Below are 26,376 nucleotides of genomic sequence, written 5' to 3'. Positions count from 1 at the left end.
GTCGTAGCCGGTCGCGCACGTTCTGTTGATATGCGATCGCTCTCTGCACCAAGCGCGTCACCTTCGACAATGTAACCGGCGCGGCCGGGCGGCGCAATGAGCCAGTCGTCGCGGGAAGCTTCTGGACAACGAATGTGACGTCAGCCCACGTCGTGTCTGGTGGCTTGGGCACTGCCACAGCGTAGATGAGGTTCATCGCTTCCGTGGACCACCCGTAGACATGGCACGACTGCATCGCGACGCGATCCCAGTACGTTTTTTCGACGGGTGTGGTCTCCTTCAAGCGCGCTGCCGAAGCGCGTGCCATCATGTCGACGACGTTGGGCAGTGCGCGACGCGTGCCAGCAGTCTCTGCACGATCCTGTTTGCGCATTCGCTGTTGCATCTCTCGATGCGACGTCGATTTTTTGCCGGAGGTTCTGGTAGATGCGCAGAACGTTGTCCTTGGTGGCTTTTTCGGCCGGGTGGCGCCGCGTCGCCGCCAGCTTCTGGTTGACGACGCACGCGACGTCGGCCCATGTCGTCGACGCAAGCTTGGACATGCCGAGGTCGCACAGCAGCGAGAGCACGTCCTTGTCCCATCCGTGCTTGATGTGTTGGAGTTGCACCGCCGCAAAGTCCCAATGGACCTTCTCGAGCGTCGCTGGTTTTGTCGCTGGGACCGCTCGCGAACCCGCCACGTCGGCAACAACGTGGCGGCGCACAGCAGGCGGCGTGTCCGACGGCGCCGCCTTGCGCTTCGTGGTCGATTGGCGCAGCGCCGGTTGGCGGGCCATGTCCCTGTGCTTCCGAGAGGCGATTTGTGCTTCGTCCAAAATCTCGGTGGTTGCCATGTGATTGGTGCACAGAAACTCAATGTCGCTTGCGATTGGTAGATTGAAGTTGCGTACTCCCAGACTGCATCCTGCAAATCTCGGTGCTATCTCGCGATATGATTGGTGCACAGGAGCTCAGCATCGCTTCCGATTGGTAGATTTCCTGTCGAGTGCCCCGCTGGAGATGCCACGCAGTGCCAATCGAGCAAGAAGCCCAACGGCCCAACGTATCGATGTTCGACGCCGAGTCCCAACACGTGCACGACTCGACCACCCGACACAGCATCGCATTGGGCACATCGGGGTACATGCTTTGGATCTTGGCAACATGTCGTTGCATGCTGCCTTGCTACCCGATGTTTCATCATGGGGGCGTGGCTCTCTTGTCGGCGCGCATAATGCAGGCGGAGATGGCGGTTGCTTTTGGCATCCTGTCCCATTCGAATCCGCGTTCTCCTTTCGCGAGGCCCCGCTTGTGATTGCTGTCGACTCGAGCGACACCAAGTACTTTGGCGCCACCCTCGCACGTCTCCAGAGATGCACTCCAATTTAACGGCGCCGGACGTCGCGGTCGCCGGGCACTGCCACCAGACGCACTGCAGCACTCCCCGCGTGTTGTCTGATTGAAGGCTATTTGAATATTACTATATCTCTTGGTTGGAGTCTTGGTGCGTCGTTAACCACGAGTATGGCAACTGATGTTGCATCTTTGCGCCGCATGCACATATCAGCTTGGCCTCTCACGCCAATCACAAGCCAACAGCCCGAGGTAACGGCCAATCCAAAGGCGGGGTTGACGGCTCCGGCATTAGGACGCGGGAACGTGCTTGATGCTCGACAACGTTGCGTGTGCAATCGTCGTCGAAGTGTGCCAACGCTACGCAAGGCTACACAGCATCGCACTCGGGCACTCTTGGTCGTTCTTTTCTGCTTCCAACAATAGCACCTCGACCAAGCCGCGACCGTGTCCCGACTGCCATGCGGCTTTTGCGTGAGTGTGGCAGTAAAGTCAAGAGACTATGTTTTCTTCTCGACAAGGCTAATATGATTCTTTCGCGCGCACTTGGTGCTCGTGACTGTTCGACCTCGCAAAATAACGTAGCAAGATATCTGTCGACTCGACCGTAGGGTCCGCCGCGCCACTGGTCCAAACCCAGCACAAGGCACGATATTCCTATCTGTCCATCAGACTTTTCGTCTGACAAACCATCGACTCACATCGCCTACTCGTGTCATCATTCTCGACCCAAGGTCAGTGGGCATTGGATGTTTCCATATTGCATGCGGCGAGCTGCTGCATGTCATCTATAACGACAAAGTACCACCGACGGGTCGCGATGCATCAGACGGACGGTGACAGGACATGGCCGTTAATTTAATTTCGTCGTTTGGATTCATTCTTGCGACCTGTCCCATCCCAGTCCTGCGTTCCTTTGAGGTTTTTTACTTCATTCTTTCATTTACTCACTAGGATGCAAATTGGGTGGCTTAGCCGTACCTCGTGGGGCCTCAAAAGCATCATGCTCGTCAGCGACGACGAACTCGCGTCACTGAAGCTCGTCGCCCACCTCACAACCTGTCTCCTGTCCAAGCTCAAAGCACAAGGCGTGCAAGCGCACAGCTCGGCGCTTCGGTTCCATGGCATTGTCCTCTGCGATGCGGACGAGCTGGCGCCACTACTGCCGACGCTCAACACGGGCGGTCTGCGCTGGGTGCTTTGCGTCCGCGTCGATGAGGAGACGGACTATGGCTATCTCATGTTTGGCGTGCGGCTTGTGACTGGATGCAAGTCGACTATTTCAAGGAACGGCGCTACACGAGCTACGTTTTTGTCAAGACGCTCACGGGCAAGATCATTGCGCTGGACATGTCGCTCCATGCGTTTGTGGACGACGTCAAGGAGATGATTGCCGACATGGAAGGCATCCCACCCGATGTGCAGCGCCTCGTCTTTGATGGGCAGCAACTGGCGGACGACGGGAACTTGGCAGAGTACAACATTACGGCCGGGTGCGTGGTGCAGCTCATACTTCCGCTCCCAGGCGGTGGCGACCCCGCTGTGTTTGCCACAGTGGAGGTCGCGGATGCACGGCACACGGTCACATTTTCGCTGTCGGCGCCGCGCTGGCGTGCGGTCGGCCAAGGCCTCAACCTCCACGGCACGTGCTTGAACCGCGCGTGTGTCGCTTACACGAAGGAGGTCATTGCGCCGATTGGCCTCCGGCCCTTCAACGTCATTGCGCAGCGCGCGTACTGTCCCATGTGCCGTCACAGCATTGTCGCCCGCACCTGTGGCTTTTACAAGTGCAAGTGGCGTTACGAAGGCGTCAAGTCCGAGTCGGGTGTGTACGTGGCATCGCCCTGGAAGACGCTGCCGAGCCAGAAGGCCTACATCCTGTTTGACGATGGTGAGTGCAACTTGTCGTTTTGGCGCAGCCTCGCCCTTATTGCCCAGGCGCCATCAAAAGTTCGCACGTGCGTGCTGTGCAACACTCGCGATGCGATAGAGAGAAGAGGCTGCGGCCACATGCATCTGCATTGTGCCAAGTTGTGGATCGAGAACTCGGCCGCGCGACGTGTCATTGACGCCATCTGTCCCCACTGCCACAAGTCCATCAATTTGTGTGATTAGTTGGTGGAAGCGACGCTAAGTAATATGCTATTGGTCTATATCAAGAGCGCAAATGCCTCGTCCCCAGTCCAATCGAGCGTGTGCTGACTACTGTTGTCGTCATGGGAGATCAAAGGTACACCCATTGCTAGGGTTGAATCACAGCAAGGTACCGGTGCATCGCCTTGTGCCCCAAGCGGTCGGCTACCGCACGAAGGCTGGCGACGGCTACGAACCCAAAGATCTCGTGAAGCCACTGGACCGCATTCAGGCGTCCATATGTCGCAGCGCTCACGAGCATGCGTTCTTGCACGCGCAGTGGAAGCGCTGACGTCATCGGTCGACGGTACGTGTCGCCAATCAATTGCAGCAGCGCAAGGTCACCTGAGGACGCCGCCGCAATGTACAAGCGGTATACGTCTTCTTCCGTCGGACGCAGCGTAGACACGTCGCTCTGTCTCAGGACGAATGCAACCACGCGTCTCTGGCCACGCTGTAGAGCGCGAACGAGGGTCTTGACATCGCACTGGAACGTCCTGTCGTTTTTTGTGAGGTGCTCAACGACGCTCCCGTGGCCATTCTCGATCGCGTAGAGCAGCGCGCGCTGCGAGACTGCATGACCAAACGTTTGCAGCAGATGAACCACGTCCAGGTGGCCTTGGGCGGCTGCGGCGTCGGCGGCACATCCCGTGACATAGTCGCCGCGCTTGTCGAGACGGTCATCGTGCGGCGGAAGCGACGTGGTGACATACGCGAGCGGTGCGTCCTTGTCGTCTGACGGAGGTACCAGTGGTGCCAGACAGGTAACAAGCGCCACGTCGCCACGGTAGGCCGCCGTCGTCAGTGCGGCGTCGCAACTGCCGAGGCCATATCCGTGCGTGACGAGCCATTGGACGATATGCAAGTGTCCTTGCGCCGCCGCGAGAACTAGCGCATCTTGCGGCCACGCATCATTCAAGCACTTTTGCTCGGCTAGACACTCAAGCACGTGCAGATGTCCACGGTAGCTAGCGTAGACCATAGCGCGCTCGGACGCCCGACTTCGTTTGTAAAGGCGCTGTACCGTGAACAGGTCCCCGTAAAACGCTGCGAGGTCGAGCGAGGCCTTCCAGCGGTCGCACTCGTCGACGCCGGGCACATCGTCCTGTGGGAGCCATGCCACATCTTCGAGCGCATCCAGCGCAAAGCAAAGCACCGCCGCATCTTGGCGCGCGATCGCCATGTTTAATATCGGCTGGGAGACGTGAACCTTGATGGGGACCGCAAGCTGCGATCCCGTCTCTTCACCAGCGCGGTGGGGCGGGATGGCTGTCGCTAACTGAACCGCCACTAGAAACTCCGTGCCGACCACACGGCGAGTACGGACACGCCCGTGGAACGGGACCGAGTACGTCAAATCCGGGTTGACACCTTCCGTGCGATGCGCAAGCAGGAATTGAAGCACGTCGGCGTGGCCGTGCACGAGAGCTGCCGTCGCTGCCGCCGCCGTACATCCTTCGCTTCGGGCAGCGTGAAGAAACCGAACGACTTCGAGATGACCGTGCATGGCAGCGCCGTTCATGGCGGCAGTCGAGCAGGCGGCGCCGCGCTCGTCGAGGTATCGTAACAGTGGCAGATCGCCCGACATGGCCACAAGGTCCATGACCTTGTGAGTCCGTAAATGGGGAAAGCTGCGAAGCAAAAGCCGCAACACGGGCTCTTGGGACGCTGCGGCCGCGAGCTCGAGCGTACCGGACGTGCACAAGTGCGGTGCCGATGCGAGCCACTGACGCACGTGCGAGAGGCTGCCTTCGACTACCGAGAGGTGCAGCGGCAGCGCCGGGTCGATGACGTGAGGCGCCACAAATAGAGCGTCAGTCGCGAGCGTCGTCGTGGGCTGTGGGTAGAGAGACAAGTACGGCAAGCGTGCAAAGCGAGCTGGTACGTTGGTGAGGACGCTGTTGGGCGATTTATGGGCGAGGCGACTGCTCGGCACGAGTCGAATGGTATCGACAAGACGGCAAAGGTCCAAGAGGGCTAATGGTAGTCCGTCTTGGTAGGCAAGGATGCCACCGAGAAGGTCCGGCGATACGAGCACGTTGACGGCGGCCATGAAAGAGCAATTTAGAGTATGAAGGAGTGGCACCTTGTGTGACCGTCACGGGCACATCGTCGCTGCGCATCCTGCCCATCTATCATGGATAGCCGATACATGGGACCGGGTTCGAACCTAGGTTCATGGCATCTAGGATCAACACGACGTGTTGTTTGTGGCGGCGACGTTGAAGCAACCTAGATACACAATGACAGGGTTCAGCAAAGCTGTATGTTAAGTTTACTAGTAGATGCGATGGAGGTTGGGTCATCTCGGGTCCAGTCATGTTGCGCAGTGTACTACCGCTCGATCTAAACCACTCTGTACAAGTCCAGAGCTGACCGCAGCTTGTACGGCCTTGCGAACCGTGCCATCATGTCGTGATGTCGTTGCCGCACATGGTGTGGACTGAGACAGCCTCGGCACTTGAAGTTGGACAGCTCCCGGATTCGCTGCTTTTCATTGGTTGAAATATCGCCAATCACAATGAGGCAGGTTCAGAACCCACAACGAACGTCCATCGATGGGCCGCCCGGTGCTCTACTCGTTCTGGAAGAGCAGCGCGTCGTACCGCGTGCGCATTGCGCTCGCGTGGAAGGGCATCGAGTACGACTACCAGCCCGTCAACATCTTCAACCGCGAGAACGAAGCCAGCGAGTACCGGCAACTCAACCTCAATCAGGTACACTACGAGCTGAGTGCTTAGATTGGAGATTGCACTTTGCGTCGAGTAGAAAGTACCGACGCTTGTGATTGACGGCCTCGTGCTGACACAGTCGCCCGCGATCCTCGAGTACCTCGAGGAGACCCGTCCGCATCGCCCGCTCTTGCCGTCCGACCCCGCGGTCCGCGCGCAGATCCGCGCCATGTGCGGCATCATCGGCGCCGACATCCAGCCGCTGCAAAACATGGCGGTGCTGCGCGAGGTGGCGCGCCACACGGAGAGCAAAGCGACGCGGAAGCGCGAGTGGGCGCAGCACTGGATCCAGCGCGGCTTCCTCGCGGTCGAAGGCATCCTCGAAGAGACTGCGGGGAGCTACTGCGTCGGCAATGCAATCACGATGGCCGACCTCTTCCTCCTGCCGCAAGCCAACAACGCAAAGGCCTTTCACGTCGACATGATGCCGTTTCCAAACATCACTCGCATAGCGGCGACGCTCCAGAACGAGCCTGAGTTCATCGCCGCGCACCCGATCAACATGCCCGACAAGACGGACGAGTGAGTACTCGACGAGTGGTTCAAGTCCCCGATTGTGACTTGATGGACATAGCTCGAGGCGTCAAGTTGACCAAACTATTTTGATCCAGTTAATGCTTTTCGGTTTTTGCAGCCTCTTGTCGTAGTGCCAGTTGCATGGTTGCATACTAACAAACTCGCAAGGAATTCCTATTGACTGTCGATACACAAGCAAAGACGAGTTACTAGAGAGTCGGCGCACGTCATTCCTATATATTCGCTACATTGCATTGGTGACGAAAGGACAGCAGCAGACATCGGCATGCTTCAGCTTCCAGCGTGTTCCTTCGTGGACGCGCCATCTTATTCGGCCATATAGAATATTAACAATGGCATCTGCCGATGTTAATAGGCCGTTCACACCAGCATTTACGTAGTGGCCACTGACCAGATCCTCTTAAGATACTCCAACACACTGGTAGCTACTACGTACTTCGCATGGACAAAATGTGTCCATGTGCCCCATATATATGTCTGTGCCCGCATCGTGTCCGCTCGTGGAATGACAGAATCGTGATATGGCATATGCCACATATAAACGTGCCGAAAATAAAATCCAGAAAGGCCATTTTGCAAAAGGGATCATGACGCGCGCCGTGCTCTACTCGTCGTGGAAGAGCAGTGCGTCGTTCCGGACGCGGATCGGGCTCGCGTGGAAAGGTATCGAGTACGAGTATCGAGGTATCAACCTCCAGACCAACGAGAACTTTGGCGCCGCGTACGCATCCTTGAACCCGAGCTCGGTAGACGACCTCACGCCTTCGACTTTGCCGCTCACATGTTGCAGTAGAAAGTACCGACGCTCTTGCTCGACGACGACGTGCTGACGCAGTCGACAGCGATCTTGGAGTACTTGGACGAGACACGCCCGGCGCGCCCGCTTTTACCCGCCGACCCCAAGCAGCGTATGAAGGTCCGCGCCTTTTGCATGGCGATCGCCGCCGACATCCAGCCGCTCCAGAACCTTGCGACGCTGCGCAAGGTTGGTGCGCTCGTGTCACAAGAGGAGGCGGAAGCCGCAAAGCTCGCGTGGGTCGACCACTGGGTAACCCGCGGCTTTGGCGCTATCGAAGCGATGCTTGTGACATCAGCAGGCACATACTGCTTTGGCGACACCCTCTCGATGGCCGATGTCTACTTGTACCCGCAAGTGTTCAACGCGCGCTTCTACCATGTCGACTTGAGTGCGTTTCCAAACATTACGCGCATTGCCGATCGACTCGCGACCGAGCCGGCGTTCATGGCCGCCGACCCGTACGCGATGCCCGACCGCCCGCAGCCGTAGACGTAGATGAAACGTTTTCGTCGCCAAATATATGGACAATGTGTGCATAACTTGGTGGATACGGACTCCGTATCCATCTCCCGTGGACTAGCGTGTGTTGGTTTTTGTCCAATACAAACGTGTTGTGGTGCTTGCGACGACGCCTCACAGAACAATGGGTCCGTCGTCCTTCTTCCTCGCTGCTATAGCGACGAGATACTTATAGATAAAGTATGCTACGCGTGGTCGCTTCGTCACCGTCACATGGTATAGTCCAACCACGAAATCGAAGCTAGGGGACATCATACCGTTCCGTCCGAAGCCAACAACGCAAATGCATCGGGGAGACCAAGGACATCAACGGACGTGAGCCTTTGGAATACGGGCGGGGATCGTGTTGGGAGGCGGCACCACCCAAGAAGGGACTTATTGGGTTGGAGCTTGACGAACATACCGCAAATGAGCCTAGTAGCTGGGTCTTCGATCTTGGCGGTTGCATCTTGCTATTGCAGGCAAGCTAACATCGCAAGCGAAATGGCGGCTAGACAAACCATTTCAGCCTTGGCCAAAATCACTGTGCGCGAGAAACTACCCCATCTGTGCGACAGGCGGCATGGCCCGAGCACGAGAATCGCGGTCTTGCTCTAGTAATAATATCGTGCTGGGAGGAATGAGGGAACACCGAGAGTCGTCCGGGGGCGTAGACAGACGTCACGAACGACGGCAACGACGTGACGGCAACGTCCTTACTGCGTATGACTACCCTCGACAACTCCATCATCCTCTGCACAGTAGTACCACCACGGGGGCGATCTCTCATTCCGTGTGCATCGTTTCATTCCTCAGCTACGAAGTTGTGAAAGCGATAAAGGGCACAAAATCAATCTTGCATCCGTCAAACATGTAACCGATAACTTGTCATGACGCTGCCCTGAACCAAGGGTCAATAATCTGATTATTGACCCTTGCCTGAACCTGCTTCGAACTCAAGTACGATACAAAACGCAAGATAAACTTGACCTTCGAAGCGACCCGAACATTAACCGAAGATCGAAGCTGATTAACTTGCCACCTCCTGTCTGTCTGCCCCACGAATCACCGACGACATTTGACATCAGTTTGCATTTGGACGGCTAGTATGCAAGACAGCGACGCTCCTAAACCCATTTTGTTTTCGTACTGGCGCAGCAGCTGCTCGTTCCGCGTGCGCATAGCGCTCGCGCTCAAGCACATAGCGTACGAGTACCGTGGCATCGGCGACGACCTTGACTCGGCGGCGTACGTGGCACTCAACCCGAGCAAGGTACTCTATTTGTGTCTCCAAATCAACTCTATAGTGTGCATCTATACTGTAGAAAGTACCGACGTTGTGCATCGACGACGTTATCCTGACGCAGTCGATGGCAATCTTGGAGTACCTCGACGAGACGCGCCCGACGATCGCGTCGCTGCTGCCACCCGACGTGACGCTTCGGGCCAAAATCCGCGCCTTTTGCCTCATCATCGTCGCCGACATGCAGCCGCTTCAAAACGGTGCGGTCCTCGAGGAAATCGAAGCGCTTGCAACCGACGACAATGACGCCAGCATGACATGGGCAACGCACTGGATGCACCGCGGCTTTCAAGCGCTCGAGCGCATTTTGGCGACCACTGCGGGGACCTACTGCTTTGGGGAATCGGTCTCGCTCGCCGACGTTGTCCTTTACCCGCAAGTGTTTAACGCCCGGTTTTATGCAATCGACCTCGACGGATATCCGAATATTCAGCGCGTGGCCGCGACGCTCGCCACGCTTCCGGCTTTTCAAGAGGCGGATCCGTACAAAATGCCCGACGCGCCAACGCAACAAGCATAATGTCATGTGTAACGTGGACACATTGCCTTCCGCCGTCGCATCGTCTTTGTGGTTCGATTGTTGGATTTGAGAACTAGGATAATGGATGGTCGACTTGTCAACCTGACATTCGAGGATGTTGTAGCACTTGGCCTCACCACAGCGTGTAAAACGATCTTAAATGAATGAATATAGATAGCCCTTTTGCGATAATATGTCGTCATGACTACTAGTACTAGTACACTCGAACCGCCTGCAAGGCTCAACACGTACTCGACGTCTTGTCATTCAACTTCAAGAGGTCATCTATAATCACCTTTAGCTCGTCAATGCAGCGATGCGTCGTCACTCCTCATTTAGTCAATTAGTCAGTGGACTCCATTGAAGCGAGTCCTTGAGAAATAACGTAATGGCATGTATATACTTCATTTCATTATGAAGCAAACAAGTCGATGCCGTGCTTCATGTTGTGCATCCAGTTGTCGACGCGCCGCGAGGTACTCGTGAGCGCATTTTTGATTTCGGCTTTGAATTTGTCGGCGGCCTCGTCACTCGAGAGTTGGACTGAGAGCTGGTCGCGAAGGTACAAGATATCGCTAAACGACGTCATCTCGGGCACGTGGGCGGGCACCATCTACATTGTCATCATTAGCCAGTTTTCCTAGTGAGATAGTTTAATGGTAGTAGCACGTACGAGAGCAAAGAGGGCCACCCAGAGCGCGGGCGTCTGCCGCAAGAGGTTGTAGGCGTCGCCGCAGTAGCGTTCAAAGAGCTCGAAACGCCCTTCACTCGATGACGCACGCATGGCAAACGCCATCTCGGGCGTCAACACGAACGGCGCGCGCTCGCGCTGAAAGCCAAATTTGACTTTGAAATTGCCCAGAAAATGCCCGAAATCAATGTCTACAATCAAAATGTCGACAAAAATATTTCCACAAAGACAAAAAACACCATACGAAACAAGTGTCCGCTGGACGCGACCATGATGTTGTCGCTGTGCCGGTCGCCAATCCCGAGCACATACGTCGCAACGCAGTACCCGGCGCACGTTCGGATAAAGTGGTCGACCGCGTCGGCGAGCGCGTCGCCATCTTGTCCATATATTAGCGTGCAACCCATGCCATATCGTAGTTCGTACCTGCCGCCGCGTGCTTGAGATACGACTCAATCGGGGTTGCCATCCACGCGCCAAAATATACGTGTCCATAATCACGGTGGATATGGGCCGTCGTTTTGGCGTGTGGCACGACCTCGATCATCCCGAGCTGATACCCAATCGACTGGCACAAGTACGGCTTGAGACGCAGGTCGACGCCGTGGTCATACCACAGTTTGTCCCATAACCTAGCAAACCATAGCCCAACTCAAAAACGGAACGACGAGTCGAACGTACCGCAGCAGCTGCAGCGTCATGAGGTCCTGCCGCAAGTCGTCGCCATGCTTGAAGATGGCCATGATCGGGTCGCCGAGCGGATCCGCATTCTCAAAGGTCTACAACACAAAAGACAATATTGTACCCAATACGACAATAGCAGCATACGAGCCAAAGCGGTTTCTTCGCCGAGCCCATGACTTGGCATTTCTCGATACAGAAGCGGCGGCACTCGAACCGCAGCGAGAGACACAAGTGGAACGGCTTGTCGAGCGTCGCGTTGAGTAACTCGAGCTCTTGGGCAAGACAGGCGAGCCTACGTCGCTTCTCAAGCACGAGTGTTCACAGGTGGCGGCACCGGTCATCTTTGTTAGTGCGCTTGACGCGCTGAGCAATCAACTAGAGCCACGTCAACTCTATCGCAACATAGATAATTGACGCAACCTCGAGCTGGTCGACGATGCGGCATTGCTCAAAGAGAAGGGCGCGGTGCGAAGGGTGCAGCGAGACGTACGTTGCGAGAAGAATGCTATACGACTCGGCGTGGAGCCAGTTGTCGGCTTCGGTTTTGAGCAGCCAGAATACACGCTGGCCAATCCGCACCGGGTTTAGGAGACTCCGGAAGAGGAGGAAGCGGCTCAGCGCGCCGTCCACATGTCCCTCGTACTTGAGCACCTAAGAACATCGCGTTTGCATTTTATCTATCTCCTACATTGGTTAATGTCTAACCTGAACGAGCTGCAAAACGTAATCTTGCAGCACGTCGTCGGGCAGTTTGTGCAGCCTACAATCACAACTCTAATGTCAACAACCAAGGACACTGGCATATGTACTGGTCGACAACCCACGCTCGCAGCATCGGGTCTGGCACATCGTGGCCAAGTACTTGGAGGAGCGACGCCACATCGTCGTCCCTAGTGACAATCTCAGATCTGATTCAAAACAAGCACAATGTGTACAAGTTCCATCGCGCAACCAAGCGTCTCGCTTCGTCGATCGCGTCGCGGTTGGACCAGTTGATGGCCCGCAAAAACACAGGCAGCAGCTACACCATTTCTCAATGCGTCACCCCATTTGAAGTTGACTAGTACGGCCGGCGTCGTTGCACACTGGTGGCGCGCCTGCCAGAGCACGGTCTTTTCTCGCTGCGTCAGCGTATGCAGTACATCGACGTGCTCCAGTGCGGCCAGCGTCGCATCGATCGACGCACTCGACTGCGATCGCGCTGAGGCGTGCAGCTTTCCCGGGTCGCTGCGCGCTTCCACGAGCTGGAGCGGCTTCTCAAATGCATCGAGCTCGTACGTGAGCACGCCGTGGCGGCACGACGGATTCGGCGTCGTTGGAAACCCCAGAGGCAGTTCGCCGTTCTCAAAGCCCTGCGGCCTATGCCAACACGATAACAACATATACGTTTTTGAGTGAGCTGTTCTACGTCATGGAGCAGGGCCAGAGCGAGAGGGTGTGACGGCCGCCGTGCAGACAGTGATCACTCGACTCGAAGAGCGGTCGCCACGCAGCGGCCAACGCCACCCGTCGCGCGGTGCCGTCGATACCCTCCTTTTCCTTGAGAATACCGTAGACAGTGAGACTTAGCCGTGCACTCGCTGGTAGCGACTTGTACGAAACGACCGAGCTCGTGAGCCAGCCACCGTTGGTGGACCAGTGGAGTCGGTCGGCAGTGAAGGGAATCGGAGGCGTCTCGAGCACCTCATAGTTGTTAATGGCTACGTACATGCGACCATCAAACGTTTGGAAATAATGTGAAAACGTACAAGGCGACGAGATGTAGCTCTCGGCAGCATCCAGACGCGTCAACGGGCCTGCCCAGAGACCAACGGCCACGACGAGGTGGCTCATGCGGCCGTCCTAAGTCGGCATGCAACCGTCAAGTATCCAACGAGCCAACTATCCAACGATCGCGTTCGAACCTCGGGTAAATGGGCAAGCTCAACCATCTTGATGCGAAAAGGCCAGGCCACAGTCGCCGTGTCGAGGCGCGATACGGCGCGAGGTACTTGCTTGCCAAACGAAATACACGGCAGCGATCGATCCAGCGACTGGAGCGTGTCTCGCTTGAGCTCGGCGTCCGCGGCTGAGAGCTCGAGAAGCGTGAGTTTGGCCGTCGCCTTGTTACGAGCGCTGGCGTGCAAATGTGCAAAAGCCCCGAGCGGCCGCGTCTCGTCGAGGAGGTACTCGTTGCGGCCTGTGACCTTGAGCACGAAGGCCCCATCGACGGCCTTTGCATCGACATACAACCGACTACGTGCATATGTTAGCACTTCTCGCACTGTGTTGGCTTCGTCGCCTTCGTAGAGAACGCTCGAGGTCGCGCCTGGTCGCGTGACAAGAACGCGCATCACGTGACGTGAACCGCTGTATCGGCACGGAAACATGGGAAAGCGCAGCGTCCCGGCTTGGGTGCGAGCGTCGAGCGCCGGGTGGTGGACCCGGAGCCACGCTTGAAGAGATCGGATAACGTGCACGCAGTGCGGCCGCTCAAAGATCCCGCCATCGGCGACGGCGCTAAATTGATTGAGCCCGCGGTTGTCGTCGTCCAGCGTTGCCGACACGATCGAGCTACGGAGGCTCTCGTCATCGTAAACGAGGCTGCTGGCGCGAAGGCTCCAGCGCGAGACTATGTCTTCGTCTTCCTTCGGTAGCGCCATGGCGTCGGCGTCCTCTTCGCCGGTGCGCGGCGCGTCGGCGTTATCGTCGTCTTGGTTGGTCGCAGTCGCCGGCGCGACGATGGCCGGCGCCAGTAGCCCATGCGTGCGCAGCATCTCGAGCGGTAGCGTCCATCGCACCTCGCCCGTGACCAAGTGGCGAACGTACGTCCCGACGTCCGCGTCCTCGACGACAGCCCAGTCGCCAACGGTCGTCGCCATCGTCGGAAGATCGCAACACGCATCCGGTTCCTGGCGCCCGTTGTACGGATATCGTGTGTATCCGTAAGCATCCGGTTGACGTGCCACTTTCGAAAAATCTTGACAGCATGCAGGCGCGGTACGACGACGCATTGATGGGCATCGTGCAGAAGGAAGGCAGCATCCATGGCCTTCTGCATGTCTTCTTCGACTTCCTGCACCGCAACACCGACTTCTACGTCGTCTCGGACAACCCGCAGCGTCAAATGGGCTTTGCACCCGGCGTCGCCCAGAACCTGGTAGCGACGATCGACCGCGCCGCTGCGTAGCTCAGCCGCACGCCTAGGTGCTCCAGTCGTTTCAGCGCTTTCCAATGAAGCCGCTTGATGCTGTACCGGTGCGTGCGCCGCCGGCCGCGACGGTGCAGCCACCGCCGACACAGCAGCCCGACACCCGCCCGATAGCGCTGACCGACGACGGCAAGCAAGGTACATACCGCCCTCTTGCGCAATGGCACCATGGCATCCTTGGTCTCTAGTACCGGAAGGCAATGGTGGGCGAACGGACAAGTACTCGTGGACACAGTCGCTGCAAGAACTCACGGTACGTCGAGAGAAGCGGGTGTGCGGTTTGTGGGATGACCTTCCTGTAGGTGACGATCCCAGTACCCGCAGGCACCAAGTCGAGAGACCTCGACGTGCGCATGACGAGTGCGTCGGTACACGTCGCCATCAAAGGTCACAGTGTACGTAGCCAACCTATTGTCCAGTGGGAAGCATAACGTGTCGAGGGTTAGGCGCCGCTGGTCCACGGCACGTTTCCGGGCAAAATCAAAGTCGAAGAGTCGCTGTGGTCGCTTGACTCGAGCGAAGCCGTTGTCTTGTCGCTCGAGAAAGCAACGCCCAAGACGTGGTGGAAGTCCGTACTCGAGGTTGGCGCATCTCTTGTCGGCCGAATTGAATTTCGAATGGCGTCGGGTAATTGCTTAGGGCGACGCCGAGATCGACACGACCAAAGTCGACTCAACCATGCACATTAGCGACTACGATCCTGTGACGCAAGGCGCGATTCGCAAAGTCATGGTAGCTCCGTGCTTAGAAAGGACTTGGTGGATCGACTTCATCGTCGTAGTACGAGCAACGGCACGGAGGCAGCGGGTCGTCGGACGCCAAGTACCCTCCGATGAACGACGGTCCACCACGGCTCTAGATCCACAAGTCTACGATTTTGCAACCAAGTCTGGCATACTTTCACTTTTAGTAGATGGTTGTGCGACTACTGATGCAACTGGAATCGCGCCGCAATGTTCGAGTCTACAGTGGATTTTGGTGGAGTCGCAGAGGGATGTAGACGCCTAGATGAGTTTAGTACATGTGTGATAAAGTCTTGTGCTCTACTATCATAATGAGATTTGTGCCGACTAGTAACACAACTGGTCAGCGCCACTGGCAACACAACTGGTTAGCGCCACTGGCAACACAACTGGTTAGCGCCACTGGCAACACAACTGGTGAGCGCTCGTCGTCGCGTGGTCGGGCAAGCGCACCTTCGTCCAACCAAGACTTGGACCACCGCACGCATCAAAGTCGAGATGACCTTTCTTGTGGTATTTCGCAGCCTGCCAATGCTTGTCCACAAGAATGTCCGTGTGGCAACAGCGCGTCCTTTCTAACCATCACTCACCATATCCTGAACGGCATTTCGGCCAATGATGGTCGTTTTGATCTCTCGACAACATTGACGAAGCACCCAATTTCTCAATCTCAACGTCAACCTCAAAGACGCAACGACCCATGATTCCGTTTCCTTCGATTTCGCAGTTCCGACACCTTGTCGCCGCGGTCACTGAGCGCATCCAGTATGTCGGCCGCGATCCTGGAGCCGACCGCGCGATCTTTGACACGACGCGACCGCTGCCGACGCTGACGTTTACCGGCACGATCAAGCTGCATGGCTCGAACACTGCTGTCGTCTTTCAAGGCGATCGCCCGATGCAGTTTCAGTCGCGGTCCCGGGACCTCTCGGTCACGTCAGACTACGCGGGCTTTGCAGCGGCCATGACGTCGCACGCCACCGAGCTGCGTCAACTCCACGCCGCCATTTGCCGCGTCACCAACTGTGCGTGCGATGCCTCAATTGCGATCTATGGCGAGTGGTGCGGCGGCAGCATCCAGGGCGGCGTCGCTCTCGCGCAACTCCCAAAGATGTTTGTCTACTTTGCTATCAACGTCGACGGGCGCTGGCTGGACATGCACTTGCTCCATGATGTCGACTACCCCGACGCTCGAATCTATCACATCATGCGCTTTGGCACCTACTCGATCGAGATTCCGCTTGACGCGCCAGATGCGGCGCAGGCACAGCTGGAGGCATGGACCGCCGACGTCGAAGCCGAGTGCCCCGCGGCCAAGGCCCTTGGCGTCTCGGGCACAGGCGAAGGCATCGTGTGGGCGTGCACGTCGCCCGGCTACGCGCTCAACTCTCGGTTTTGGTTCAAGACAAAGGGCGACAAGCACGCGCTCACGTCGTCGTCGAGCGGAGGTCGCCAGCGGACGCCAGCGACGTCGCTTGCACCGGACGTCGTTGCCAGTGTCGAGGCGTTTGTGCGGGACTACGTCTCGGACAATCGCCTGCGCCAGGGGGTCAATGTCTTGGCCGAGCGCGGTCTCGAGGTTACCATCAAGCAAACCGGCGCCTTTGTGCAGTGGGTCACACACGATATCGAAACCGAAGAAGCCGACACGCTCGAAGCGAATGCGTCGACGCTTTGTCGTCCAATTGTCAAGAAGGCGATTGCGACGGCGGCGCGGGCGTGGTATCTCGCACAGTTGCAGACCTAACTCCTTTCAACAATCAATCTATAATAGAGTATGTACTAGCTATTCGCGCCGACATCGGCATCGATTTTGGCTTTAGTTACGAGACGAAAATGAGCTCGTCGCTCGGTAGTCTTTATTGTTTTTACACTGTGTACATTCAAGTGTCCTGGTATCGACAGCAACTAGGTTGACGCATCTAGAACGACCACGTCGCCGTTCTTGCCATGCAGCGTGCGCGTCTTGGGGGGTAGCATCTCGAGGTAGTCTTGCGCGAGGGTCCGGTCGCGCCGCTCGCCGCGGAGCTTGAAATAGGCCGATGCCGCGAGGAGCTCGTACGCTTCTTCGTCGTCAATCGTCGTCAAGAAGAGGAGCAGCGACGCCGCCTTGGCCTCGAAGTGCGCGGCGTCGTCAGGCCATAAAAACGTCGACTCGACGTAGTCTAAATAATGCGTGCGCAGCATGCGCCGACGCATCTCGGCGTGTCGAAAGCACTCCCGGCGCACGCTCGGCAGCTCGCGCAGCAGCACCAGCAAATCAGCGAGGCAAAGGTACCCGGCCGAGAGCACCATACCGAGTGTATGCGACCCGAGCACGCCGAATGCCGAGTGCATGAGGCGGTCGTCGGCATAGTGGAAAGCTGCGGCTTGGAACACGGCATCGTCGGTCGGAAGGATGCCATTACCAATGGGTTTATAGACCATGGGCGTCGCGAGTTGCAGTGGCGCGCTTGCTAGCAGAAAGCGACTGGTCCACGACAGGACTCTGCCGCGGCTGAGCACATGGAGGATCTCAATGTCGTCGTACTCGTTGTACTGGAGCACATGCACGCACGCGTTGGAGAGCGGGTGACGAATCAAGGCCGTGTGCGGACGGACAATGTCCAGCTGGTACATGTCGCCGTCGATGCACAGCGGGCTGCAGCGCAGATAATGCGTGCTGGGACTCGACGCGGTCACCTCGACCCACGGCGCGTCCGGGAGATCGACCGCTAGAGCATACGTGATTGTCGGCGTGGCCTCCACCGGTGCCAGTGCCGCGTCGTCGTCGTCGTTGTTGAAATCACCGTCGGCGGTGGTTGGCCACTGCACGGCCGGGTGCACCCACGGCTGCAGCTGCAACGGCGAGATCTCGAGAAGGTGCCAAATGTCCCGGAAGACGCCGTGGTAGCGACGCTTCTCGTGGAGCGCGGTCGCACTCAGTGCAAAGCGTCCATTGTTATAGTATGGCACGAGACTGAGCTGCGTCGCCCCGAGTGAAATGTGCAAGTGGTCGCCGCTCGGGAGCTGCAGTCCAAGGAACGACCGGCTGTTGAGCTCGAGAGCCACGAGCGCGCCGATCGCGTCGCCTGCGACGAGCACTTGGTTCGAGTAGCCGACGTACGAGATCGACGCGTACGGCCACGGACATGACCGGGTGCGCTGCAGCAGCTGCAGCGAGTGCGCATCAAACTGGTAGTCGTCCCACGGACACGTCGACACGAGGTGCACAAAGCGACCATCGCGCGTGAAGTACATGCCGAGCCCAAAGTTGGCCTTTCGGACAGGCCGGAACCCGAGGTCGCGGCGGGATTCGATGAACACGCCGCGGCGAGCGTCGACGCGCAGCTTGTACAGCGTCGGCGCATCCCATGTCCAAGCAATCAATGCTGTCGGGTCCGTCGGCAAGAAGGCCATCTCGAGCCGACTGCCCGCGCGATCGTCGTCGTCGAGCTCGGCGTCGTACGTGTAGATGTGCACGACATGTGGTGCGTCGCGCCGGCGGTAGCGGCCGGCGTCACCGTCGAGAGTCGGCTCGAGCAGCACTATATGGACCTCGTTTGCAAAGACTTGGCCTTGAAGCGGGATGGGCGACACAAAGCCGACCAGGAGGTCCGTGCCGTGGCCTGGTACGAGCGTGGGCACACACCGCAAGACGTACCCGTCGTCGGCGAGAGCAAGCTTCGGTGAGCTTGGCATGCTGCCTCAATAGCGCAAATAGCAAACTGGGACAAACCATGTTTGTCCCACCGGGTAATAAAAACTAGAAACGGGCACCATGGCGCGAGTGTCAGAAAGGACAGTGCGTGGGACAAACACTCTTTGTCCCACATGTGCTCCGGCGTGCGTCAGTTGGCCTTTGTAGGATGAGCAGTCACGGCGAGTGCGGGCGCTACCACCGCTACAAGGCGGCGACCAACGCCGTCCTCGAATGGGCGCGTCGCGCGACCAAGCCCAAGACTAAGAACGCCAAGAAGAAGGCCAAGAAGCACGGCGGTCGGTCGGCCGACGTCACCGAGTGGTCGGTCTCGCAGATCTATGCGGCCGCGCTCGAGGTTGTCGAGGCCGCCTTGCCCGTGCCCGCTGCCATCATGCGCCAGCTTGCAAACAGTATTCGACTTCGGTACCAAGCCATTTGCAAGTTGCCGCCCGACCAGGGCCACAAGCACATGCTCGACATTCTGCGGGCCATTGAGCTTCAATGGACGCCACTCGTGGTCGCGCCGACCGGCGCATCGAAGCCACCAGCGTCCGACACGATGAGCGGCGACGTCGACATTGTCAACGCCTTCGAAGCGCTCGCCACCGACGACAACGACGATGACGACGATGCAGATATGTGGGCGAGATTGAACGCGACGAACACGCCGCTGCCGCCGTTCGATATGGCGGCGTTCGTCGCGCCGGTCGACGCTATGGACGCGGAGCGCGCCGCACTGGAAGCCCGCCTCGAGGACGAGAAGTTTCAAATCCTCTGCTTCCTCCTCGACGTCGACGACATGAACCGCGAGGTCATGCTGGCGTGGGGTATGTTCAAGGGCGGGCACATGAGCTTGATGGCGGCGACGGCGGTCACGAACGCCTGCGTGCACGCTGTCCAAGTCCTCGGGAACGACATGATCTTCGCGCATCCGCACCTCAAGGACCTTGACCACATGATGGCGCTTCTCGTCTGCGACCAAGTGCTCGTGGACCTCGTCGCCGACGCGAAGAATGGCGTGTCGTTGAAGACAGCCGTCGAGCTGGTCGTTGTCGCCAAAAGGGCCATGGTGCAGCGGCTCCGGCCGGCGGCCGAGCGCACGATCGCCCAGCGCCTCAAGGTGCCGACGGTCGTTGCGTCCCGAGTGATCGATATCGTGCACCTGCACTTTGCCCAGTCGGATGCGTGGAGTCTTGACTGGACGTCGTCGCTCGGGAACAAAAACGGGTTCATCAGCCTCCAGCACGCGCTCTTTAGCTTTCTCGAGGTCATTACGCCCGGCCACCGCATGATGTGCCGCCCCGGGACCTTTGGCCCGGACTGGGACGAGCGTCGCCAACCTGCCGCGTCGCCCATGGACCTGTACCAGACGTTTTTTGCCAACATATTGCCGGCGCTTGTCCTTCATGTGCGGGACACGAGCCTTTTCAAGCTCGAGTACGAAGCCACGATGAAGCCGCTGCTCGTGCTCATCAAGGCGTACGTCAAGTCCAAGGAAGTGCCTGTCGCGCTCGTCTTTGCGTGCCAGTCGGTGCTCTGGAGTCTCTTCTTCACCCAAAGCAGCGCGCAGGATGGCATGTCCTGTGCCAAGGTCGTCGACGACACGCGCAGCACGCTCGCTCGTGTCACGCGCCAAATGCAGGCGCTTCGAGACAACAAAGACGGCATCCTCGTGCCGCCGCCGACCAAGAAGAACGTCGAGGCCGCGCTCGGCTGGCTCACAAACCTCCGCATCGCGACTTCGGCCGACAAGTACTTTACCCAAATGGAAGTCGACCGTGCGTGGTTCAACCCGTACATGGCCGGCCAGATTTTCCTCACGCTCACAATGGAGATCGGCTTCTCCATGGGCCTCGCGACGATGGATGACATTGGCCAGACGCGCATGGTCCTCCACCTCTACAACGCGCTCCGCGTCCTCGACAAGGTCCCGCCGAACGAGGACCTTGACAACTTGGCGACCATGTTTGAGCGCGGCAAGTCGATCTGGGTTGGTGGTCGTCCGACGGCCCGTGGTGACTTTGCAAAAGCCCATTTGCTGGCGTGGGGGTATGACGCCACGACAGCAGCGGCGTTGGCCGCCAACCTTCGCCACGACGCCGACGACTTTGTCGCCAAAGCCATGCTGCGCGACAAGCTCGACCACCGCAGCGAAGCGCAAAAGAAGAAAATCAAGCGCGGCGACCACGCGCGGAAGCTCCAAGCGACCGAGCCGGCGCCCGTGAGCAAGGCGTACCGGTACGTGGCGCACCTGACAGCGCCCGTGGCGGACGAGAAGCGCGATTGGACCCACCTGCCACGGCTCATGGACATTCTGGACGTGATCCACAGCGACGTCAATACGTTTTTGTACTTCAACCTCAACACGGTCGGCCAGCTCTTTCGAGACGCGTGGAAGGAGATGGTGACGCTCGGGGGCTTCAAGGGCAACAAGCTCGTGCCCGAACGCGGAATCACGGACGGCCCGTGGCGTGAGACGGACGCCAACATTCGCCTCCACAACGAAAACCTCTACTTTGAGACGCTTCTCGGGCTCTGCGACCGCGACCCGGACAATGAACGTCTCTTGATGGCCGCTGTCGTCGTGATGCACGCGGCCGACCGCATGCCGGAAGCCTACCTCGAGGCGCCGGTCGTCACACCGTAGGCTTGTTGGAACTGCCACGTCGTCCAAGCACAGTATGTAGGCATGTATTTAATGTGAAAGCCATATACCCTAACCGACTAGACTATGAGGAATCCTAGGCATGTATATAACGTGTCCTAACGTGTTGCAGTGCCTGACTGTCCAAGTTGAATGCGATGGCGCCACCATCGAGCCAAGAAGAGGAAGCGCTGGTTGAACACTAACCCTCGGTGGACACGGAGCGTACCAAGGAGTCGTAGGTGCTGATCATCGCAAGTCCCATCAAACGTCAGAAAGTGCGAAGTACTGGTTGATGGGCTAACTGTCGATCTTTTTAGTCGTCTTCGGGGTAGCGTGCCATCTAGCGGTTCGTCTATGTGGTAGTACGAACTGTGTACTTGGATTCGTGAACAATGTACGATCCGCTGATCCTGCCCAAAGGCAAACACGCATTCGCAACGCAAATCTGTGCTGCGTGCACCGCCACCGGTCCTTGGACGAGTCCAGACTACAACCCCCGCTGAGCAACATGAACAATGCTCCTGGTGGGTTGGTTCAACAGATGAATCTCGGTAATGTTGCGTGGCAAAGCTTAATAAGGTCTTGAATGCGCAAGACTCGAATGTAACTTAGAGAATCGCAAGATTCAGGGGTCCTTGTCGGAGTGTGCTTTGCATACTTTGTGGGACCTTGGACAAAGGCGAGGGTCTGATCTGAGTTGGTAGCCAGTGCGCGCGTCCAGCAACTACGACGCACCCAAAACAGCAACGTTGCATCGAGAGCATCTCGAAATTGCTTCGGAAATTTCTCGCGTCGACACGACGCGATGCTTGAGTAGACCGTATTGTCTTATTGAACAAGTGAAAACTCCCGACTTGCTACCGTCCTTGTGACCGCGGTAAGACGTGCGGATGCACTAGTTGAACACTGACGCGATGTACACGGAGCTGACAAACCTACAATTCTAATGCGACGGATGAGGCCGAGAGACAGTCGCGGTTCCCACTACCCATCGTTCATAAATCTATAAACCCTCCAATACCGGGAGTCCGATACTCGCGCAGGACAGCGGTTTGTGGTATCAAACCGTCTTGCGGGTGGGCGGAGCGGGGAAAGGTCATTTGGCGCTCAATGTTGCGTTTTGTCACAAAGGGTCGATTATCTCGTCTGCCGTGGGAAATGGCGAGACGAGTCGAGGCTTGGAGGCAGACGCCGACATCGAAACTACTTTAACCTCTTGTTCTTGGCAAGCTGATCGTGTGCGTCCCCTACAAGAGTCCAGTCGACAAGATGGCGATCATATCGCGTCCCGCCGTCGACCGAACGTGCTCCATTGCAGTGACGGCATTTGGGCGTAACTATACGTGACGACGAATCGTTTCGCTAGCGAGGGTGGGACTCCAACGTACAGACGGGCGGAAAGAAGTGCACATTGGACAATAACGTGATTGAGCCGCGTGTACTTGAAGGTGCCGATCCTCAAACTCAGACTCAGATACCCCAAAATACCGTTTCCTTTTGTGACAGCGCGTCCACTGTCGCTAGAAGGCTTGAGAGAAGAAGAGGTGATTGAACAATGGCTTGATTAGCTTGAGCTTAGATTCATTGCTAGATACGCGCACTAGCTACAAACTCGGACACAGATCTAGCCCTAATCTGTGTGGCGAATCTCGACATTCAGAGGTTCTCCTCTTATCTGTGTAAGCCGTGCTCCGTGGTCTGAGTGAGCCGTGCTCTGGGGATCGGACAAAGATTAGGGTTAGGTTTGGGTCTGCTATAGTAGCTGGTGTGCGTGTCCAGCAACGAGTCTAAGCTCAAGCTAATCAAGCCATTGTTCAATCACCTCTTCTTCTCTCAAGCCTTCTAGCGACAGCGGACACGCTGTCACAATCTTTGTCCGGTCGCTACGGAGTAGACCCACGCGTACACATCGACACGCAGACCAGAGACGGACCTCTGAATCTCGAGATTCGCCACACCGTTTAATTTGCGGACCTCGACAGTAGTACCCTGCAACGAGTCCTCAGAGAGTGTGGGACCAATGGAGAAAGGTGCGGCTGCCGATGTGACGGCACGTCCGCTGTCGCTGGAAGACTTGCTAGAAGAAGAGATAATTGAACAATGACTCGATTAACCCTAATCGTTGTCCACATCGAGCTCCCGGAGTCATGTATCCTCATCAAGTGTAGTGCGCGTGGCACACTGACAACATACGGACCTCGGAGCATTCGAGACTCGTAGTACAGTCAAGCGTCAATAATCTGATTATTGCCCTTGGTACGATGATGCGTTGAGTCGGAGCCGTGTGTATTGTAAACCCGGCCTCGCACTCATGCAGCTGTGTAAGGGACAAACACTTAATCCTTTGATCTGTGTCAGATTTCAACTGGCAAGGCAAACGGCAAGTGCCATGGCGACCGATGGCAGCGAGCGTGGACGCTACCACCGCTACAAGGCGGCGACCAACGTTGTTCTCACGTGGCTTCAAGAAGCCACCCAACCCAAGAACACCAATATAACGGTGCGCGCACGCTCCGCTAACGTCGCCGAGTGGTCTGTCTCGCAGATCTGGACTGCAGCGCTTGAGGTCGTTGAAGCCGCAACACCGGTACCATGCCGTATCCTGCGCGAGCTCGGGACGGCCGTCCGCCTGCGCCACGAGTACTCTCTCAAGATGCCCCCTGACGACGGCCATATGCATGTCCTCAACACTTTCCGCGCGATCGAGGCGCGGTGGACGCCGCTGGTGTCCGCCAAGACGCCAACGTCCACGACGCCGTTCGACTTGACGACGTTCTCGCCACCTACAGACGCGACCGACGCAGCGCACACGCGTCTGGTGGCTCGCTTGGAAGGCGCGCAGTTTCAATGTGTGTTCTTTTTGCTCGACCTCGACGACATGAACCGCGAGGTCAAGCTCGCCTGGGAAATGTTCCAGCGCGGCGAAATGAGCTTGATCGCTGCGACAGCCGTCACCAACGCCTGCGTCCACACCGTCGACGAGCTGAGCAAGACCTTGCGCATTGCGCACCCGCACTTCGAGGACCTTGACCACATCATGGCATTTCTGGTCTGTGAGGAGCTTCTCATCGATCTCGTCGTCGGCAACGCTGACCTAACCCTCAGCACCGCGGTCGAAGTGGTGGTCCTGGCCAAACGAGCGATGATCGACGAGTTCCGTCCCGCGGCTGAGCACACAATCGCCAAGGCGCTTCAGACGACAATAACGGCGGCGGCGTGCCTCATCGACCGCGTCCTCAACCAATACGAAACGCCCTCGCGCTTTGGCGACCTGGAATGGACGGCGACATTGGACACAAGCTTGGTCAACCTCCAGCAGGGCCTCCACACCATGATCAAGGTCCTTCCGCCCGGCACTCGCTCGGCCGTGCCGGATGGCTTCTTCAACCGTCACTGGCCCGAGCGCCACGGACTTGCATCGTCACCTAGCGACTTGCTCAAGACGTTCCTCGCCCACATTTTGCCCGTATTTTTGCTGCATGACGCGGGCGACGTCATGCTTCCACGCGAACCGACGACCAATCCGCTGTTTACGCTTCTTCGGACGTACGTCAAGACGAAGCGAGTGCCCGTCGCGCTCGTCTTTGCGTGCCAATCTCTCTTGTGGAGTCTCGTCTACACTCAAGGAACGTCAGACGCCCACTACGCCAACATCGTTGACGATACGCGCGTCACGATCGCCCGTGTGACGAGCCAATTGACGACGTGTTGTGAGTTCGCCGACGGTCGCTTCGTGCCAGCGGCCACCGCATCCAATATGGCCATGGCCTTGCGCTGGCTTGTCAACCTCCGTGTCACTACGTCGCCGAGCAAACCGTTTGGCCAAATGGAGGTCGACCGTGCGTGGTTCAACCCGTACATGGCCGGCCAGCTTCTTCTCACGATCACGACCGATATCACGTTTACCTTAGGCTTGACGACGATCGATGACATTGGCCAAGCGCGCGCGATGATCCACCTCTACAACGCGCTCCGTGTCCTCGACAAAATCCCAGCAAACAAGGACCTCGACACGTTGGTGGCAATGTTTGAGCGTGGCAAGTCCTTGTGGTTGAGCGGTCGTCCAACCTCTCGCGGTGACATTGGATGCGGACGTTTGCTGGCGAGGAGCTACAACGCTGTCAAACTCACGTCCCGCGATCGGCTGGACCACCGCAGCGCGGCGCAGAAGAAGATGCAATCGCGGTGTGATGCGTTGAGCCAGCGACGCTTGCCCATTGAGCCTGCGCACGTGAGCAAGGCGTACCGTTACGTCACCCGCACAACGACGTCTGACGACGGTCCGCTAACAAAGCTTCCTCGGGCTCTCCATATCAAGGGCGTCATCGACAGGGACCATGACTGCTTTCAGTACCTCAACCTTTGCATGGTCGGGCAACTCTTCCGCGGGGCGTGGAAGGAGATGGTGACGGCGTTCAGCGTCAGCGACCTGCTGCTTGTGCCGCTTGTGCCGGCGCAGGGGGTTGTCGACGGTCCGCGGCGCGAGACGGACGCCAACGTTCGCCTCCCCAACGTAAACCTTTTTTTCAAGTTGCTCCTCATACTCTGTGCCCGCGACCCGGACGACCATCGCGTCGCCAAGGCTGCAGAGGCGATGATGCATGTCGCCGAGCGTATGCACGAAGCGTACATTGCGCCGCCCGTTGTCACCAAGTAGCACTTTTGATCGTGAGGATGCGAGCATAAATGTATGGGCATCGTTCCGTCTCTGTCATTCCAGCACTCGTCAAGCTGTGTTTACCGTCAAGTCAGAGTGTCATCGTGAGCCGCGATTCTCGTTGCACAAAGCCCACTGTGGCATGGCAGCAACTGTCAACGTCGCCAACCCACGCTCATTTCCAAGCTTGTCGAGTTCAAGTCTGTGACTCGTTGAACCCACCAGTTC

At 57.7% G+C, this 26,376-nt stretch overlaps 12 protein-coding genes across 12 annotated transcripts; 8 read left to right on the top strand and 4 right to left on the bottom strand.

Annotated features, from left to right (window-relative positions):
• Positions 1-306: 306 nt before the first annotated feature.
• SDRG_11215 (hypothetical protein) lies at positions 307-813 on the bottom strand (the record flags this gene model as incomplete). The annotated part of the gene is made up of 2 exons (XM_008617245.1): positions 399-813; positions 307-351 (listed from the first exon to the last, which is right to left on the bottom strand). The coding sequence occupies exons 1-2, from the start codon at positions 774-776 to the stop codon at positions 307-309; spliced, it is 423 nt and encodes a 140-aa protein (XP_008615467.1). The 5' UTR covers positions 777-813.
• Positions 814-2,335: 1,522 nt separating this feature from the next.
• SDRG_11214 (hypothetical protein) lies at positions 2,336-3,447 on the top strand (the record flags this gene model as incomplete). The annotated part of the gene is made up of 2 exons (XM_008617244.1): positions 2,336-2,581; positions 2,620-3,447. The coding sequence occupies 2 exons, from the start codon at positions 2,336-2,338 to the stop codon at positions 3,445-3,447; spliced, it is 1,074 nt and encodes a 357-aa protein (XP_008615466.1).
• A 127-nt stretch (positions 3,448-3,574) lies between these two features.
• Positions 3,575-5,518, bottom strand: SDRG_11213 (hypothetical protein; the record flags this gene model as incomplete). The annotated part of the gene is made up of 1 exon (XM_008617243.1): positions 3,575-5,518. One exon carries the CDS (start codon positions 5,516-5,518, stop codon positions 3,575-3,577), a length of 1,944 nt encoding a protein of 647 aa, XP_008615465.1.
• A 458-nt stretch (positions 5,519-5,976) lies between these two features.
• Positions 5,977-6,888, top strand: SDRG_11212 (maleylacetoacetate isomerase). Its single transcript, XM_008617242.1, has 2 exons — positions 5,977-6,182; positions 6,235-6,888. The coding sequence occupies exons 1-2, from the start codon at positions 6,024-6,026 to the stop codon at positions 6,721-6,723; spliced, it is 648 nt and encodes a 215-aa protein (XP_008615464.1). The 5' UTR covers positions 5,977-6,023; the 3' UTR covers positions 6,724-6,888.
• A 427-nt stretch (positions 6,889-7,315) lies between these two features.
• Positions 7,316-8,072, top strand: SDRG_11211 (maleylacetoacetate isomerase). The gene is made up of 2 exons (XM_008617241.1): positions 7,316-7,480; positions 7,528-8,072. Exons 1-2 carry the CDS (start codon positions 7,322-7,324, stop codon positions 8,020-8,022), a joined length of 654 nt encoding a protein of 217 aa, XP_008615463.1. The 5' UTR covers positions 7,316-7,321; the 3' UTR covers positions 8,023-8,072.
• A 1,018-nt stretch (positions 8,073-9,090) lies between these two features.
• SDRG_11210 (maleylacetoacetate isomerase) lies at positions 9,091-10,016 on the top strand. Its single transcript, XM_008617240.1, has 2 exons — positions 9,091-9,304; positions 9,357-10,016. The coding sequence occupies exons 1-2, from the start codon at positions 9,140-9,142 to the stop codon at positions 9,852-9,854; spliced, it is 663 nt and encodes a 220-aa protein (XP_008615462.1). The 5' UTR covers positions 9,091-9,139; the 3' UTR covers positions 9,855-10,016.
• A 230-nt stretch (positions 10,017-10,246) lies between these two features.
• On the bottom strand, positions 10,247-14,090 carry SDRG_11209 (hypothetical protein; the record flags this gene model as incomplete). Its single annotated transcript, XM_008617239.1, has 15 exons — positions 10,247-10,467; positions 10,528-10,736; positions 10,790-10,924; positions 10,972-11,177; positions 11,227-11,324; positions 11,374-11,521; positions 11,564-11,604; positions 11,650-11,880; positions 11,935-11,989; positions 12,039-12,119; positions 12,165-12,250; positions 12,297-12,588; positions 12,638-12,929; positions 12,978-13,071; positions 13,134-14,090. The coding sequence occupies 15 exons, from the start codon at positions 14,088-14,090 to the stop codon at positions 10,267-10,269; spliced, it is 3,126 nt and encodes a 1,041-aa protein (XP_008615461.1). The 3' UTR covers positions 10,247-10,266.
• Positions 14,091-14,185: 95 nt separating this feature from the next.
• SDRG_11208 (hypothetical protein) lies at positions 14,186-15,490 on the top strand. Its single transcript, XM_008617238.1, has 7 exons — positions 14,186-14,368; positions 14,416-14,557; positions 14,608-14,672; positions 14,722-14,814; positions 14,866-15,000; positions 15,059-15,151; positions 15,201-15,490. Exons 1-7 carry the CDS (start codon positions 14,198-14,200, stop codon positions 15,276-15,278), a joined length of 777 nt encoding a protein of 258 aa, XP_008615460.1. The 5' UTR covers positions 14,186-14,197; the 3' UTR covers positions 15,279-15,490.
• Positions 15,491-15,836: 346 nt separating this feature from the next.
• Positions 15,837-16,992, top strand: SDRG_11207 (hypothetical protein). The gene has a single exon (XM_008617237.1). The coding sequence runs from the start codon at positions 15,863-15,865 to the stop codon at positions 16,907-16,909; it is 1,047 nt and encodes a 348-aa protein (XP_008615459.1). The 5' UTR covers positions 15,837-15,862; the 3' UTR covers positions 16,910-16,992.
• On the bottom strand, positions 16,986-18,858 carry SDRG_11206 (hypothetical protein). The gene has a single exon (XM_008617236.1). The coding sequence runs from the start codon at positions 18,841-18,843 to the stop codon at positions 17,071-17,073; it is 1,773 nt and encodes a 590-aa protein (XP_008615458.1). The 5' UTR covers positions 18,844-18,858; the 3' UTR covers positions 16,986-17,070.
• A 110-nt stretch (positions 18,859-18,968) lies between these two features.
• On the top strand, positions 18,969-21,667 carry SDRG_11205 (hypothetical protein). Its single transcript, XM_008617235.1, has one exon. It carries the CDS (start codon positions 19,011-19,013, stop codon positions 21,489-21,491), a length of 2,481 nt encoding a protein of 826 aa, XP_008615457.1. The 5' UTR covers positions 18,969-19,010; the 3' UTR covers positions 21,492-21,667.
• A 2,198-nt stretch (positions 21,668-23,865) lies between these two features.
• Positions 23,866-26,148, top strand: SDRG_11204 (hypothetical protein; the record flags this gene model as incomplete). The annotated part of the gene is made up of 1 exon (XM_008617234.1): positions 23,866-26,148. Exon 1 carries the CDS (start codon positions 23,881-23,883, stop codon positions 26,146-26,148), a length of 2,268 nt encoding a protein of 755 aa, XP_008615456.1. The 5' UTR covers positions 23,866-23,880.
• Between the last annotated feature and the right edge of the window lie 228 nt (positions 26,149-26,376).

Source organism: Saprolegnia diclina (genome assembly GCF_000281045.1).
Source record: "Saprolegnia diclina VS20 unplaced genomic scaffold supercont1.40, whole genome shotgun sequence".
NCBI classification, from domain to species: Eukaryota; Oomycota; class Saprolegniomycetes; order Saprolegniales; family Saprolegniaceae; genus Saprolegnia; species Saprolegnia diclina.
Note: the sequence above shows the minus strand (reverse complement) of the source record. Positions and strands in the feature narration are given on the sequence as shown.

What these genes read in the sequence shown, in the direction of transcription:
- SDRG_11212 (XM_008617242.1), top strand. Translation starts at nt 6,024, where the DNA reads ATGGGCCGCCCGGTGCTCTACTCGTTCTGGAAGAGCAGCGCGTCGTAC. An exon ending in GGCAACTCAACCTCAATCAG is followed by an intron (nt 6,183 to 6,234) that starts GTACACTACGAG and finishes TGCGTCGAGTAG; the next exon opens with AAAGTACCGACGCTTGTGAT.
- SDRG_11211 (XM_008617241.1), top strand. Translation starts at nt 7,322, where the DNA reads ATGACGCGCGCCGTGCTCTACTCGTCGTGGAAGAGCAGTGCGTCGTTC. An exon ending in CATCCTTGAACCCGAGCTCG is followed by an intron (nt 7,481 to 7,527) that starts GTAGACGACCTC and finishes ATGTTGCAGTAG; the next exon opens with AAAGTACCGACGCTCTTGCT.
- SDRG_11210 (XM_008617240.1), top strand. Translation starts at nt 9,140, where the DNA reads ATGCAAGACAGCGACGCTCCTAAACCCATTTTGTTTTCGTACTGGCGC. An exon ending in TGGCACTCAACCCGAGCAAG is followed by an intron (nt 9,305 to 9,356) that starts GTACTCTATTTG and finishes TCTATACTGTAG; the next exon opens with AAAGTACCGACGTTGTGCAT.
- SDRG_11208 (XM_008617238.1), top strand. Translation starts at nt 14,198, where the DNA reads ATGCAGGCGCGGTACGACGACGCATTGATGGGCATCGTGCAGAAGGAA. An exon ending in AGTCGCTGCAAGAACTCACG is followed by an intron (nt 14,673 to 14,721) that starts GTACGTCGAGAG and finishes ACCTTCCTGTAG; the next exon opens with GTGACGATCCCAGTACCCGC. An exon ending in GCGCGATTCGCAAAGTCATG is followed by an intron (nt 15,152 to 15,200) that starts GTAGCTCCGTGC and finishes TCATCGTCGTAG; the next exon opens with TACGAGCAACGGCACGGAGG.
- SDRG_11207 (XM_008617237.1), top strand. Translation starts at nt 15,863, where the DNA reads ATGATTCCGTTTCCTTCGATTTCGCAGTTCCGACACCTTGTCGCCGCG.
- SDRG_11206 (XM_008617236.1), bottom strand. Translation starts at nt 18,843, where the DNA reads ATGCCAAGCTCACCGAAGCTTGCTCTCGCCGACGACGGGTACGTCTTG.
- SDRG_11205 (XM_008617235.1), top strand. Translation starts at nt 19,011, where the DNA reads ATGAGCAGTCACGGCGAGTGCGGGCGCTACCACCGCTACAAGGCGGCG.